Source organism: Hyaena hyaena, unplaced genomic scaffold (assembly GCF_003009895.1).
Source record: "Hyaena hyaena isolate Hyena2069 unplaced genomic scaffold, ASM300989v1 scaffold_0, whole genome shotgun sequence".
NCBI classification, from domain to species: domain Eukaryota; kingdom Metazoa; phylum Chordata; class Mammalia; order Carnivora; family Hyaenidae; genus Hyaena; species Hyaena hyaena.
This window is the reverse complement of record NW_024080632.1, coordinates 1,029,143-1,042,802: the sequence shown is the minus strand read 5'-3', so window position 1 is coordinate 1,042,802 and position 13,660 is coordinate 1,029,143. Positions and strand designations below refer to the sequence as shown.

At 47.2% G+C, this 13,660-nt stretch overlaps 1 protein-coding gene across 1 annotated transcript in view; it reads left to right on the top strand.

Moving 5' to 3' along the window:
* The window catches only part of LOC120234796 (transmembrane protein 132B), a 368,719-nt gene that overhangs the window by 322,826 nt on the left and 32,233 nt on the right, over window positions 1-13,660 (top strand). The window contains exon 5 of the mRNA XM_039236821.1: window positions 290-433. Coding sequence (XP_039092752.1) covers window positions 290-433 — 144 coding nt within the window. The remainder of the gene's footprint in view (window positions 1-289; window positions 434-13,660) is intronic.

The following is a 13,660-nucleotide window of genomic DNA, read 5'->3' as shown; positions in this document are numbered from 1 at the left end:
CCCCGTGTGGTGTGTGAGCCGGGTGGCAGGCTGGGGCGTGGGGGTGGTGGCAGGAGGGGTCCTGGTGGGGGTGACGATGCCCCTGTCCCTGGGGGGCAGAGTTAGGAAGTGTGGTTGTCAGGCTGTGTGAGCTCAGCCTGGGATGGAATGTCCCCGACGCCCAGAGCTGCTGTATTGTGGGGCCTCAGGACTTGGTCCATGCAGACGAGTTTTACGGGCAGGGGGAGGGGGAAGGTGCCTGCTCGCGGGCTTACCTGCGTGTGACCTGCGCCCTCTGCTCTCCCTGCAGGACACGGAGGTGCTGAACACGGCCATCCTCACCGGGAAGGCTGTCTCGGTTCCCGTCAAGGTCGTGGCCGTTCAGGAGGATGGCTCCGTGGTGGATGTGTCCGAGGCCGTGGAGTGCAGGTCTGCGGATGAAGATGTCATTAAGGTACGAGGGGCCTCACCGCTGGGCCTCCCAGGGGTCAAACCTCTCGGGGCCCCTCCCCCTGTCCCTGGTTCCGCCGGGCTGCGCCACGGTGGCCACACTGAGGAGTGGGGGCTGGCCGGCTCCAGAGGGGACGCGTGGGTGCGCTGTTTCCCTCCCGGAGTGGGGGCCCCCGGCACCTGGAGCAGAAATAATTTTCTTCTCCTCCTTTTGTTCATAGGACAATATTTTCCTAATTTTAGCTTCCACATGTCATCTCAATGTTTGCCAACTTCTTGTATAAATAACATTATTTACTCAGTGTATTTTCTTTAAATGTCCCACTCTTTCAAACTTAACTACTAATTTAGCCTCTGAAGGGAAGGAAAAATTCTCCCTCTACCCTTCAGATTCTTCTAGCTGGACTGAGAATTAAATTGACAGGAGGCAGACTCACAGGAGGAAATAACCAAAGTATTTGAAGTGTGCACAGAGGCCCAATCAGGAAACTGAGGCCTAACAGAACGACCAAGGCAGGCAGTTTTTGTATTTTTTTGGGCAGAAAGACAATGAATCTGTGTGGATTTGACAGGACAGAGAAAACTTTACTTTGGGGGCTTCACTGATAAGGAATTCTACCAGACAGCTCAGCTAAGCACCTGATAAGGAATTCTATCAAGAATGGCGGCTGGGCCAGTAAATTAGTAAAAAGGAACAAGGGACGTTTATACAGCTTTCTTTTTTTTTTTTTAATTTATTTCTAGGAGAGAGACAGAGACAGCGTGAGCAGGGGAGGGTCAGAGAGAGAGGGAGACACAGACTCTGAAACAGGCTCCAGGCTCTGAGCTGGCAGTCAGCACAGAGCTTGACGCGGGGCTTGAACCCACGAACCGCGAGATCATGACCTGAGCGAAAGTCGGACGCTTAACCGACTAAACCACCCAGGCGCCCCTATACAGCTTTCTTGTCCCACAGTTCTCTCTAAATTTCCCAGCTCGGTGATAAGGATGTCTCTTGACTGGCTGACTCAGGGAGAGTACCTTTCACATGGGGTATTTAGGGTCACCGAGGGGAGGAGCTGAGTGGCCTTATATAGCTTATCTCTTAAGTAACTTCTATTTAAAATAACCAGTATGCCTTTGTGCCTCATTATGAAGACATTACAATCTATGATCTTGATGTACTAGTTTTTTTTTGTTAATATACATGAAAATAAAAGGCCCTCCCTGTGCCACCTAACTTAATTTGAGTACCAGTGAGATTCAGCTCACAGCTTGTGTGTCTGGCCACTGGCACTTCTTCTGGATTCTTCGTTTTAATTAGCTGTATTTAGGACTCCACCTTCAGCCAGGGATCAGCCTGTGGGTTATTTCACGTTCTTTGCAGGGGTCTGTTTGAACCACCACATTTAGAGATGTTGCCTGTTTTTTCTTGGCATGCTCATTGGCCATTTCCTTTTGCAGCATTTTCCATTCTTCACGAAGAAAAGACTTAAAGCTTCAGAAGGTCCTTTCTCCCTTAACTTGCTAAGGGAGCCCCTGGGGCCTGTCCATTCATTCATTTTAGAAAACGACTGAGCTCTGTCTTTCGTCACACTCCACAGGTTTCTGTTTAGAGGTTAGAAGGAACTTGGTCCCCGGCTGAAGAATTTCAGGTAGACGAAAGGACTCCAGGGTTCTCCCTGGGGTAGAGAAGATCTGGGAGGGGCAGCTTTCTTCCCATTGTGACCTCCAGGAGGCTGTACCTCAAGCCTGAGATGGTTTTGATAAAGAAGAATAGATGCTTCTGTGAGGCCTAATTAAAAAAAAAAAAAGTTAATCCTTAGGAAACCCAAATTTGGCACAGCCCGCTTCCTGGGCTTGGAATGCTAACTCTCCCTGGAGACAGAAAGGGGATTGGCTTCAAAGCACACGCAGCCTTGCCCTGGGGCTTCTGGCGGCCTTGTACTCAGTGGGCAGGTTTGATTAGACAAATCTAAGGCCGGCTATATTCAGAGTTTAGGAAGATCTGAGCCAAGTCATAGGAGCTCATCTCACGGAATGAGAAATACTGGTGGTGCATCGCCCTTGATTGCCTTTGACAATGCACATTATTTACAGTCCCCGTGTCTTTCCAGAGGGAGACATGGGTGGTGGCATATGAAGGTGATATCTGGGTGATGGCAGCCCAAACAAATGGCCTACGTCTGCAGCCCCTTGACATGTGTTCACTGCTGAGAGCCTAGGGTGGAGGGTTCCTGGGTGAGGTCCCACCTCCATTGTCTTGGATTATTGCCTTTACTTGGTGGCTTCCCCTTCGCAGAAGTGAACTAGAAACATCTTCTGCGCAGCCTGATGAGTTGCTTCGGAAGACAGTAGTTTAGGTGGGGTTTTTTTTTGTTGTTGTTGTTGTTTTTTGGTTTTGTGTTTGTTTTTAACTTAGCCGTCCCTTTTGTGGCCTCATGAAGTTTGGAGCTTCCTTCCAGCAAATTATGGCCTGATCTTCCAAAGACCAAACCAGAGTGAGCAGCCCATCAAGTTGGAGCTGCTTTTGAGACTTTTCTAGGGGAGCCCGGGCTCTGTAGCAAAGCCCAGGGCCGGAATCAAGGGACGGGTATTAATGAACAGGATGGGATGCATTTGTCACGGGGTTAGTGTCACTATTTGCAGGAAATGTCACCTCGGCTCTGAGACAAGCAGTGTCCCCTGCAGAGCTGTGCCCTGGCTTCCGTGTCATCCCAGGGGCATTTCTGAAGCACGGGGTACATTTGCTAGCACCCCTCGGGAAGACCCCCTCAGCCTGCTCAACTGCAGAAAACATGATGATCCCCAGGGAGAATCTTCTAGGGCTCACCAAAGATCTTCATGCCTTGGAAACTCTGTGCATTGGGACCGTGATTTAGGTAATAAGGGGAAAAGTGTAAATTTAGGAAGATGTAAATTGTAAACAGATTGGCTTCTTTGGCTTGGGGTTCAGTGACGTTGGAGGGGCAGAATCTGAGGACACAAATGACTTTGGAAGGCTGGAAGCTTGGCCAAATCTGGCAAGATTGGGAGGGATAAATTTTATGTTGAGAACTTCTATGTAAAAAAATCATACACACAAGAGAGGATGCATCTTTTTTTTTTTTTTTTAATGTTTTTTATTTCTGAGAGAGAGAGCGTGAGCAGGAGAGGGTCAGAGAGAGAGGGAGGTACAGAATCTGAAACAGGCTCCAGGCTCTGAGCTGAGCTGTCAGCACAGAGTCTGACACGAGGCTCGAACCCACGAACCGTGAGATCATGACCTGAGTCAAAGTTGGACGCTTAACCGACTGAGCCACCCAGGCGCCCCAGAGGATGCATCTTAATAGTAGTGTGGGGAAGGGTGCGGGGGTGTAATATTCATTTTTTTGCCTTCCTGTAAAAATTGTCAAATTCACATCGAAACGTGGGTTTCCAGCTTTTTATGAAAATCACAGGGTCAGGTAACTGTCCACCCACGTTGCTTCCCGGGACCCCCACCTGGAGCTGACGAGAGGACACCCCTGTGTGTAAGGCGTGGGCCCTGCAAATCACCACTTTCCCCGCCCTCTCCCCCCACACGGAGGCCTGTAGGGCATTTGTCATTTCTCATCACACTCTTGCTGCTGGTTTTCTGAAAGTACATTTCAGAGGAAAGTGAAGTATTTCTCGTGCCCTCGTTTCTATGAAAAGTCAGCGATGAATGCTGATCCCACTTGGTCACCTGACCGGGAATCCTGTGTCGTTCTAGGCAGGGGGACAGCCCTGAACAGTGGACTGTGTTCTGCTCAAGGGTGTTGGGGGTGCGGAGGGATGTGGTGTCAGTGGCAGAGGGTGGTCGGAGCCCGTGTGAGCGTGGGACCCGGTGAGAAGGAAAGGCCCGGGAAGGGGTGAGGAGGGACACTGGATAGCTCTCTCTAAGCCTCCCGGGGGCCACTGTTCTGGAGACAGAGCACATCCGTGCCGTTTAAATCCCCACAGTAGAATCAAAGGGAAGTGGCTCTAGCTCACTGGGAAGAAAAAGAACTCAGAGGTAGGGGATCCTTTGGGTAAGATTTGAGTCAGATGATATTAGCTCAAATCCCGACTCCACCTTCCTCTCTATTTGACCTTGGACAAACTACTTAACGTCTCTGAGCCCAGTGTCCTGATCTGTAAAATAAGGATGATGATGATGATACAGTGTGGGATCTTCCACAGGGATCTGTTCTAAAGTCAGTGTGTATGTCAGAACAGATGGTAAGCAAAGTAATCCCCGCGTCGGGCTCTGTGCTGACTGCCAGCTCAGAGCCTGTCAGTCTGTGACTCCCTCTCTCTCTGACCCTCCCCTGCTCACGCAGTCTCTCTCTCTCCTAGAAATAAATAAAAATATTAAAAAAGAAAAAAAAGAAAATCCTTGGCAGAAAACCTGGGTTCACAAAGTTCGAAAGACAGTTGATGTATTTTATTTTTAATTAAAAAATTTTTTTTCATGCTTATTTATTTTGAAAGAGAGATTGTGAGATCTCTCAAGATCTTGATTGTGAGATCTACAGAGTCCATGGCTTCATTTTATTACCAGTGCTTTCCCCAGCCCCGTGCAGAATCTGGAGCCCAGTGGGGGCTCAGTAAGTATTCGTTGAATATATAACAAATGAATGATGAATGAATGCTAGAGCTTCCCAGAGATGGAGGCAAGAGTGGTTGCCTGCCTCGTCTTTATTGCAACATCTCTAGTGAATTTCCTATTATAGGAAATCTTTAAAGGGAGAGGTTTTCCGTAGTCAAAGGGCCGTGGCATTGGGTAGTGACCTGGCCCTGAGACAGTGATCCAAGACTTCTTGCGTTCTCATGGCGATTCTCTTATTCTGGAAACACTCGCCAACAATCAACATGGGGGCAGTGCCTAAAGAGGTTTGGGAGGTACGAAGGCAGAACGGACCTGAATGAATTCTATCGCTGGGAACGGACAGTTGAGCTAATGGTATTAATAGTTAATATTGGTTGAGAACATAGTAGGTGATCGGTACTATGAGAATAAGGACGTTAGAAATATTGACCCATCTTGCCTTCACAAGAAGCCTTCAAGGAAGGTGATGCCACTACCACACATGTGTACACGAGGAACCAGCACGTAGACGGGTGAGTAGCTCCCTGGGCAGTGAACGTAGGGACAGAGTCCCCTTGTCGCAGCCTCAGTTCATCTGGAATTGTCACCCTTTGACGTTGTGTAGGGCAGAGGAGCCTTCCTGTGGGCCAGAAGCACAGCGCCATTCCATGGCTTTCTCATCCGGAAGTCCATGCTGATGGACTTTTTCTGAATTTGCCAAAGACTTTCCTTTTCATCTTCACACTCTGGAAGTTGGTAGATTAGTTTCCTCTTGGTGCAATAAGTAATTACTGTCACCTTAGTAGCTTAAATGAGTACACATTTGTTATCATGTCATACTGGGCGTCAGGAGTCTACAATGGGTTAGTGCAGGGGGTGCCTGGGTGACTCAGTTAGTTGAGCGTCTGACTTCTTGGTTTCGGCTCAGGACATGATCTCTCAGTTCGTGGATCGAGCCTCCCATCAGGCTCTGTGCTAACAGCACGGAACCTGGTTGGGATTCTCTCTCTCCCCCTCTCTATCCCTCCCCAGCTCATGCTCACTCTCTCTCAAAATAAATAAATAATAAAAAGATTTTAGAAGTAAATAAAGTGGGTCAGTGGGGCTGGGTTTCTGTTTCCCTGCCTTTTCCACCTTCTAGAGGCACCTGCATTCTTGGCCGTGACCCCTCCACACCATCTTCAAGTCAGCTGTTGTAGCATCTTTAAATCTCTCTCTCCCTCTCTCTTCCTCTCTCACCTCCAGTTCAGTCATTGTGTTTCTGACTCCCACCCTCCTGCCTCTCTTTACTAAGGACCGTTGTGATTAACCCAGGCTAATCCTTTCATCCCAAATGGTTATCTCAATTACCTTCACCAAGTATATCAGTTTTCTAGAGCTGCCTAATACATTCCCACAAAGTCAGTAGCTTCAGACAACATACATATAGGGGCGCCTGAGTGGCTCAGTCGGTTGAGCGTCCAACTTTGGCTCAGATCACAATCTCACGGTTCGTGAGTTCAAGTCCCGCACTGAGTGCACCAGGCTCACTGCTGACAGCTTGGGGCCTGCTTTGAATCCTCTGTGTCCCCCTTTCTCTCTGCCCCTCCCTCGCTCTCACTGTCTCTCTCTCTCAAAAATAAAAATAAACATTTAAGAAAAAAACACAAAAAAAATTATAAATTTATTTTCTCCCAGATCTGGAGGCTAGAAGTCTGAAATCAAGATATTGGCAGGGCTCCACCCCTCCAGACACCCTAGGGAAGGACCTTTCCTGCCTGGTCAAGCTTCTGGTGGCTCCAGGTGTCCTTTGCCCATGGTTGCATCCCTCCAGCCCCTCATCATCGCATGGCCTTGCCGTTGTGTCTCTGTATGACCTTTTGCTCTTACAAGGGCACTTGCCAGAGGATTATCTTGTCTCAAGATCCTTCATCACAAGACCCCATTTCCAGATAAGATCACATTCACAGGCAGCAGGGGCTGGAACCGGGACATAGCGCGCTGGGCCACAGCTCAGCCCTGCACCATTCACAGCTTCTGGAGATTAGGGCCGGGGCGCAATTAGGGAGGTCTTTCTACTGCCCGTTACAGCGTATTTTCTTTTCTTTGCTAAGTTTCTTCTCAAGTTCTACGGAAGAAGGAAGAAAATGCAATTTCCATGTTGAGATTATGATTTAATCGTTGGATTATCTATCCTTCTGACTCAGGGATGGCCTCATGTTCTCATGTGTTGGTAATTGTACCGTTTCTCAATGGACCATGGGCTCCGGGACCACAGTAGCCAGCCCTCCATCATCAGCAGGGGAGGAACCCATCCACACATGGAGAGAAAGAAATGTAAACTCATGCTGGTCTTGAAGATGGTGCCCTCCATCTTTTGGCTGCAATAATTAAGTTCCCAGCCTTCTGGTATCAGCTGGACTTGTAATAATGAGATGCTAAGAGGGCTAAAAGATGCACAAAAGGGCATTAACATTTTAGAGCCTTCTCTGCCCCAGGGAAGAATCTTGTTTCCAGAGTTGGTCTGTGAGGGGTAATAGAAGACAGTGGATGTGCTGTAAAAAATACTAAGTTTTCTGCTGCTTGCTGAGCAGTGTGTGGGGATCTGGTCACTAAAGAGAACTCCACGTCCCCTCTGGAGGATATCAGCTTTCATAGAGCAGCTGCCTTTCCTGGGTTAGGCTACAAAGGCTGTTCGAGCCCATTCTCCGTGAGTGGTTGGATTTATAGAGAGGATGCGGTGGAAGGTAGGTGTGTCCCGAGCATGGTCCTTGGGGAAGCACATCTGAGTTGGCTTGGACTGGTGGGGGGCGGGGGGAGGGTGGGTAGGAGGTAGTGCACAGATAGTGGCGAAATCCTGCATTGGTGAATTTTGTTTTGTTTCCATTTGGTTGCGAGTACTAGGAACCCAAATCCATTGTCTTAAGCCAAAAAAAAAAAAAAAAAAATGGGGCAATATATTGGCTTGTACAACTAAAAGAGCCATAGTGACTTCAGGCAAAGTTGGATCCAGGAACTCATCTGGACTTGGGCTCTCTTCTCAGATTCTGCCTTTCTTTCTGGGGTTCTGCACCTCTTCTTCCTGTGCCTGGAGCCGCCCCTCCATGCCCTGCACCTGTGGATGTCCCGGTGTCCTCTGGTCTTCACTCAGGGGCCCTGACTCTGTGTGGCCATTGTGCCTTCCTGGTGTTGTGCACCCCCACGGGTCCTCACCTCCATCTGTCCCGTGTGGATGTAGGATTCGGGACTCTGCACACTGTCTGTCCTTGCACATGTTGAGGGCAGGGTCCATGCCCCACAGGCGTCCCTGTCCCCAGGGTCTAGCACAGTGAACAGCCCCAGCGGCGCACAACTCTGGTGCACACGACCCCACGCCCAACTCCGTTCTGCTGGTTTCAGAGACAGCACAGTGTCTGGCCTGCACAACCCCACACGGTGGGTGGGTGTCACCACATCTTACAGCTCAGGAGACCGAGGAGCTGTGGGTGTTGACTAAACATTAGTCCGCTGTGTGTCCAAATTCATTGCACCAAAAAGCGGACACACGTTTCTTCCCGTTTCTTCACCCATCTATAGACAGACTTAAAGACAGATGTGTCTGGAAATCCAGACTTGTGGGTAAGAGTTTTGATTTTTTAATGTTGGCAAATCATTCCATTGAAAGAGCTCTGTAAGCACGTCTTGCTGGGGGCTGTCAGTCTGGCCCTCCTGCCCCGGGACAGCAGGTAGATGAGAGGAAGATGCCCCCACCACCAGATCACAGTGGGGGTGGGATGAAGGACGCCCCAGGTGCTGATGAAGAGGAGGCGGTGGGCTCAGAACAGTCTCTGCTCTGACTTCTCTTGAAAGGGTCCCTGTCGGCTCTGGGCTGCAATGGGCTTCCAAGAAGTTCTCAGTCTGATCTGAATTTTATTTCGCAGGAGACACAGAGAATTCCAAAGGAGGCTTAAGGCGATCTCTCTCTCTCTCTCTCTCTCAGCAATGCTTGGCAAAAATTCCTACAGAGAACACTGTTATTCTATTTCTGGGCATGAGTTTCCTTCCTTTGCCCACCACCAGGAGCCAGGCAGCTAAGAATAAGTTGTCAGGCAGCTTGGATGTTATTGCCTAATTTTGTCCTTTATGCTGGTGATTTGGACTTTTACTGCTCCTTCCTAATTGGGGACAGGGCATGGGCTTCCTGTTGGCCAGAGGTTGGATCCTGCTACATTCCCAAGGCTTCGTTCCCATCAGCACTGCTGTGCTTTCAATATTAATTAGCTCTTTTGTTCATTTCTGTCTTTGGCATCTCTAATGAAGAGCTAACATTCTGGAGCTGTTTCTGCGTAATGCAGAGAAGTCTCGGGATGAGCCAGAGTCGGGCTGCATGCCTCCCGGCCTCGCCCCCTCAGTCCACGCGGCCGTGTACCCCCCACCCTCCGTTCTCAGGGCCTCCCCTCTGCTCTCCTCCATCTTGCCCCGCTCAGGTCCAAGGTCCATGGTGTGCGGGAGTCTTGGGTCCGTGCATGTGTCTCGGATATCAGGCAGGGCCTGGGGCTCCGGGAGACACATTTATGGTGTGTTCAGTGGGAGGGGAAGGGACCCTCGTCGATGGTGCGGTGCTCGGTTCACAACTTAAACCTCTGCCTTGAAGCTCTGATGGTGGACAGAGCATAACAGCACCATAGTCAAATTCACTGGGTTTCCCAAGGAACTCGAATTATTGACACTGAGGCACTTACCTGCAAGCACTAGGCACAGGAGTGAATGGATTTAGGTACACAGATGTGTAGAGGCTGCCATTTTTCTAGATGTACGATGCATATTCAACAAACTGCACATACTAAAGCATGCATATTTGAGATTCCAAATCATCCATCACTAAAATCAAGATAACAAACATACCCTCAACCTTCATTCTTCCTGCCCATCCGTAATACGCCCCACCTGTGCCTCTTCAGTCCTCCCCAGGCAGATGCTTATCCTCTCTCTGTCCCTGTCCCTGAAGATCAATTTTCATTTTTTTTAGAGTTTTTATTTATTTGTGAGACAGAGAGCACGAGCGGGGGAGGGTCAGAGAGAGAGGGAGACACAGAATCCGAAACAGACTCCAGGCTCTGAGCTGTCAGCACAGAGCCTGACGCGGGGCTTGAACCCATGAACTGTAAGATCATGACCCGAGCCGAAGTTGGACGCTTTACCGACTAAGCCACCCAGGCACCCTCAATTTTCATTTTCTAGTGTTCTGTATAAATGGGATCATGGGAATTATATTCTCTTCTTCCTATGTCTGGCTTCCTTCACCCGCACGGTTAATCTAGATTCACACACGTTGTGTAGATCAGCAGCCTGTCCCTCCTTACTGCCGAGGAGCATTCCACAGGGTGCACTGTACTACACTTGGTCCGTCTGGTGGTGGACATGTGGGTTGTTCCTAGTTTGTGGCTCTCACTACTGTTGCTGCTATGAACGTTCATACAGGTTGTTGTCTGGATATAAGCTTTTGGATTAGAAAAGTTGAATCGCATGGTAACTGTACATTTAACTTTTTAAGAAACTGCCAGACTATTTCTAAAGCGGTTGTGCCATTTTACATTCCTATCATTAGGCTTGGAGAGTGCTCGTACCTCCATATCCTTGTTGACACTTGGTGTGGTCAACCTCTTTAGTCTTAGCCAGTCTACTGAGTATGCACAAGTGTGCTGTTCTAGTTTTAACTTGCATGTCCCTCTAGATTAATGACGTCGAATATCTTTTCATGTGATATTTGCCGACCACAGACCTTTGGTGAAATGCCTGTTCAGATCTTTTGCCCATTTTTTTTTTATTGGCTTCTTTATTGTATGTTATTAGGTGTTGAGAATTCTTCTTTTGGCTTCAGGTCCTTTATCAGTTATGGTCAAAATATTTTTTTCCAGTCTGTGTTTGTCTTTTCATGACCGATTGAGTCTTTTTTTTCTTTTTTTTAACGATAGGATCTTTTGAAGAGCATTAAGTTTTTCATTTTGGCGAGTACCAATTCATCCATTTTTTCCCCTTACAGATTATATTTTTGCTGTTGTATCTAAGAAGTAATTGCCTAGCCCACATTCATAAACATTTTCTCATATATTGACTTCTCAAACTTTCATAGTTGTAGTTCTTACATTTAGGTTTATGATCCATTTTGAGTTAATTTTTGTGTATAATAGGAGGTAGGTGCATAAACTCATCTCTTTTGCATCTGGCCATCCAGCTGTCCTGGTATCATTTGTTGAAAAGACTGCTCTTTCCCCATTGAATTGTCTTGGTGTCCCTTTTTGAAAATCATTTGACCACAAATGTAAGAGTTTATTTATGCATTCTCCATTCTGTCCCAATGAACAACATGTTTTTCCTTATGACTGTGCCAAATTCTCTTGATTACTATTGCTTTGTAAAAAGTTTTGTAATTGGCATTGGTGAACCCTCAAGCTTTGTTATTCTTTTTCATCATTCTTTTGATTATCCTGGCTCCCTTAATTTTCCGTTTGAATTTCAGGATCAGTTTCTCCATTTCTGCCAAAAAGGCAGCTGGAATTTTGGGGATTTTGATAGGTTTCACATTAAATCTGTAGATCTATTTGAGTAGTATCACCATCTTAACATTAAGTCTTCTGATCATGGACATGGGATATCTTCATGCTTCTGGGATCTTCTTTCCTCAACAATATTTAAAACTGTTAGAGTGTAAGTTTTTCACTTCCTTTTTTTGGTTTTGTTGCTAAGTATTGTATTCTTTTTGGTGCTCTTGTAAATGGAATTGCTTTCTGAGTTTTATATTTGAGTTGTTCCCTATGGTGTGGAGACACTTATTTGAGTTTTCCATTTTGACCCTCTTTCTTGTAGCCTTGCTGGATTTGTTTGTGGTGTTATCAAGTTTTTAAATGGAGTCCTTAGGATTTGCTGTATACAAGGTCATGTCATTTATAAAGAGTGGTAGTTTACTTCTTCCTTTCCAATCTGGAAGTCTCTTATTTGATTTTCTTGCATAATTCACCCCAGCTAGAATCTCAGTAAATGTTGAATAGAAGTGGTGAGAATGGATATTTTTGTCATTTCTCTGATCTTAGGGAGAAAGCACTTTGTCTGTTAGGTATAATGTTAGCTTCAGGGTCTTTTTGTGGTTTTGTTTTGTTTTGTTTTTTGGATATGCCTTTTATCATGTGGAAGAATTCCCTCCTAGTCTGTGGAGTGTTTTAGCATCAAGGGGTAGTGGGTTTTGTCAAATGCTTTTTTGTATTTCCATCGAGCTGATCACGTGGTTCTGCCCTTCTATTGCTAACAGTGTTATAAAGCTCTTTCTGTAGAAGAAAAAAGTTTTGGAATATTTTGAAACTCTCAGTGCTTCTTAGGTCAGGAGATAATAGCATTCTGGGCCACCTCCATTGGGTTTTTGTTTTTTTGTGTTTAAATCTAGGTTTGTAAATTTGTGTGCTCGATCGTTTCTCGACTCCACACACAGATGTGGAAAATTGCAACAGCACCGCTCTGTCTTAGACTCAAGAATAAGCTGCTTACCATCTGTGCCTTATGCATTCAGAGTCTCAAGCAGTGTGGGTAGAAGGAGGCTTCTAGTTTGAAGCTTTTGTTGTATTAATAGAAGTTATTAACCATGAGGGTACCTGGGTGGCTCTGTTAGTTCAGTGTTTGACTCTTGATTTTGGCTCAGGTCGTGATCTCTCAGTTGAGATGGAGCCCCGTGTCAGGCTCTGCACTGGGTGAGGAGCCTGCTTAAGATTCTTTCCCTCTCTGGACGCCTGGGTAACTCAGTTGGTTCAGCCGCTGACTTTGGCTCAGGCATGATCTCACAGTTCGTGAGTTGGAGCCCTGGGCTCGTTGCTGTCAGCACAGAGCCCACTTAAGATCCTCTGTCCCCCTCTCGCTGCCCCTCCCCTGCTTGTGCTCTCTCTCTCTCTCACTAATAAAAATAAACATTCAAAAAACAAATTGTCTCCATCTCTCCCTCTGCCCCTCTCCCACCTCGAATGCTTTCTCTCTCTCCCTCTCAAAAATGTTATTAATCATGCACCAGGCTTAGGGATGGACTTTCTGGAATGCTGGTTATCCAGAGGCAGAAATGCTGATCAGGGCATGAAATCTCATTTGATTTGTCTCCTCCTGTCGTGTCTAAGTTCCGTTAACACTGAACTTGATTTTAGAAGCGGAAGCCCAGATGTTCCTAGATGTTTGTTTAGGTGGGAGTGCATAGGCTGGTTTTGTATGCATCCTATACAGAGAAGTGAACCTCGACTATAAAAGTGTTTCTCCCAGTTCTGCAAGGAATCGGTTTATCAGGAGGCACATCCCTCCTTTCCGCATGCAGATCCCTGGCATTTGCACACAGCCTGTGAAGGGGCGTTACAGGCAAGGGAGCTGGGCCAACTTACGTTATGTCATCTTCTCCGGTAGCATCTTACTCTGGTAAGTTTCTGTACTTTTTGTTAAATCCATGGGGGCCTTGGTCTGGGCTTAGGACAGATGGGTCTCCTTCACCTCTTCTGTCCTGTTGATATAATGCAGATAGCAAGCAGGTCTGAGGAGGGAAAAATCAGAGATCAGGTGCCAGAGCGGGGAAACTGCCTCGATGACCCATACGTAAACAACACCTGTCTTTAAGCCTTCCGGGTTGGCCACTCCAGAAGGGCATGGGATTTTGTCCATTTTGTTCAGTGCTGATTCCTTCTTGGCTAGGGCAGCACCTGG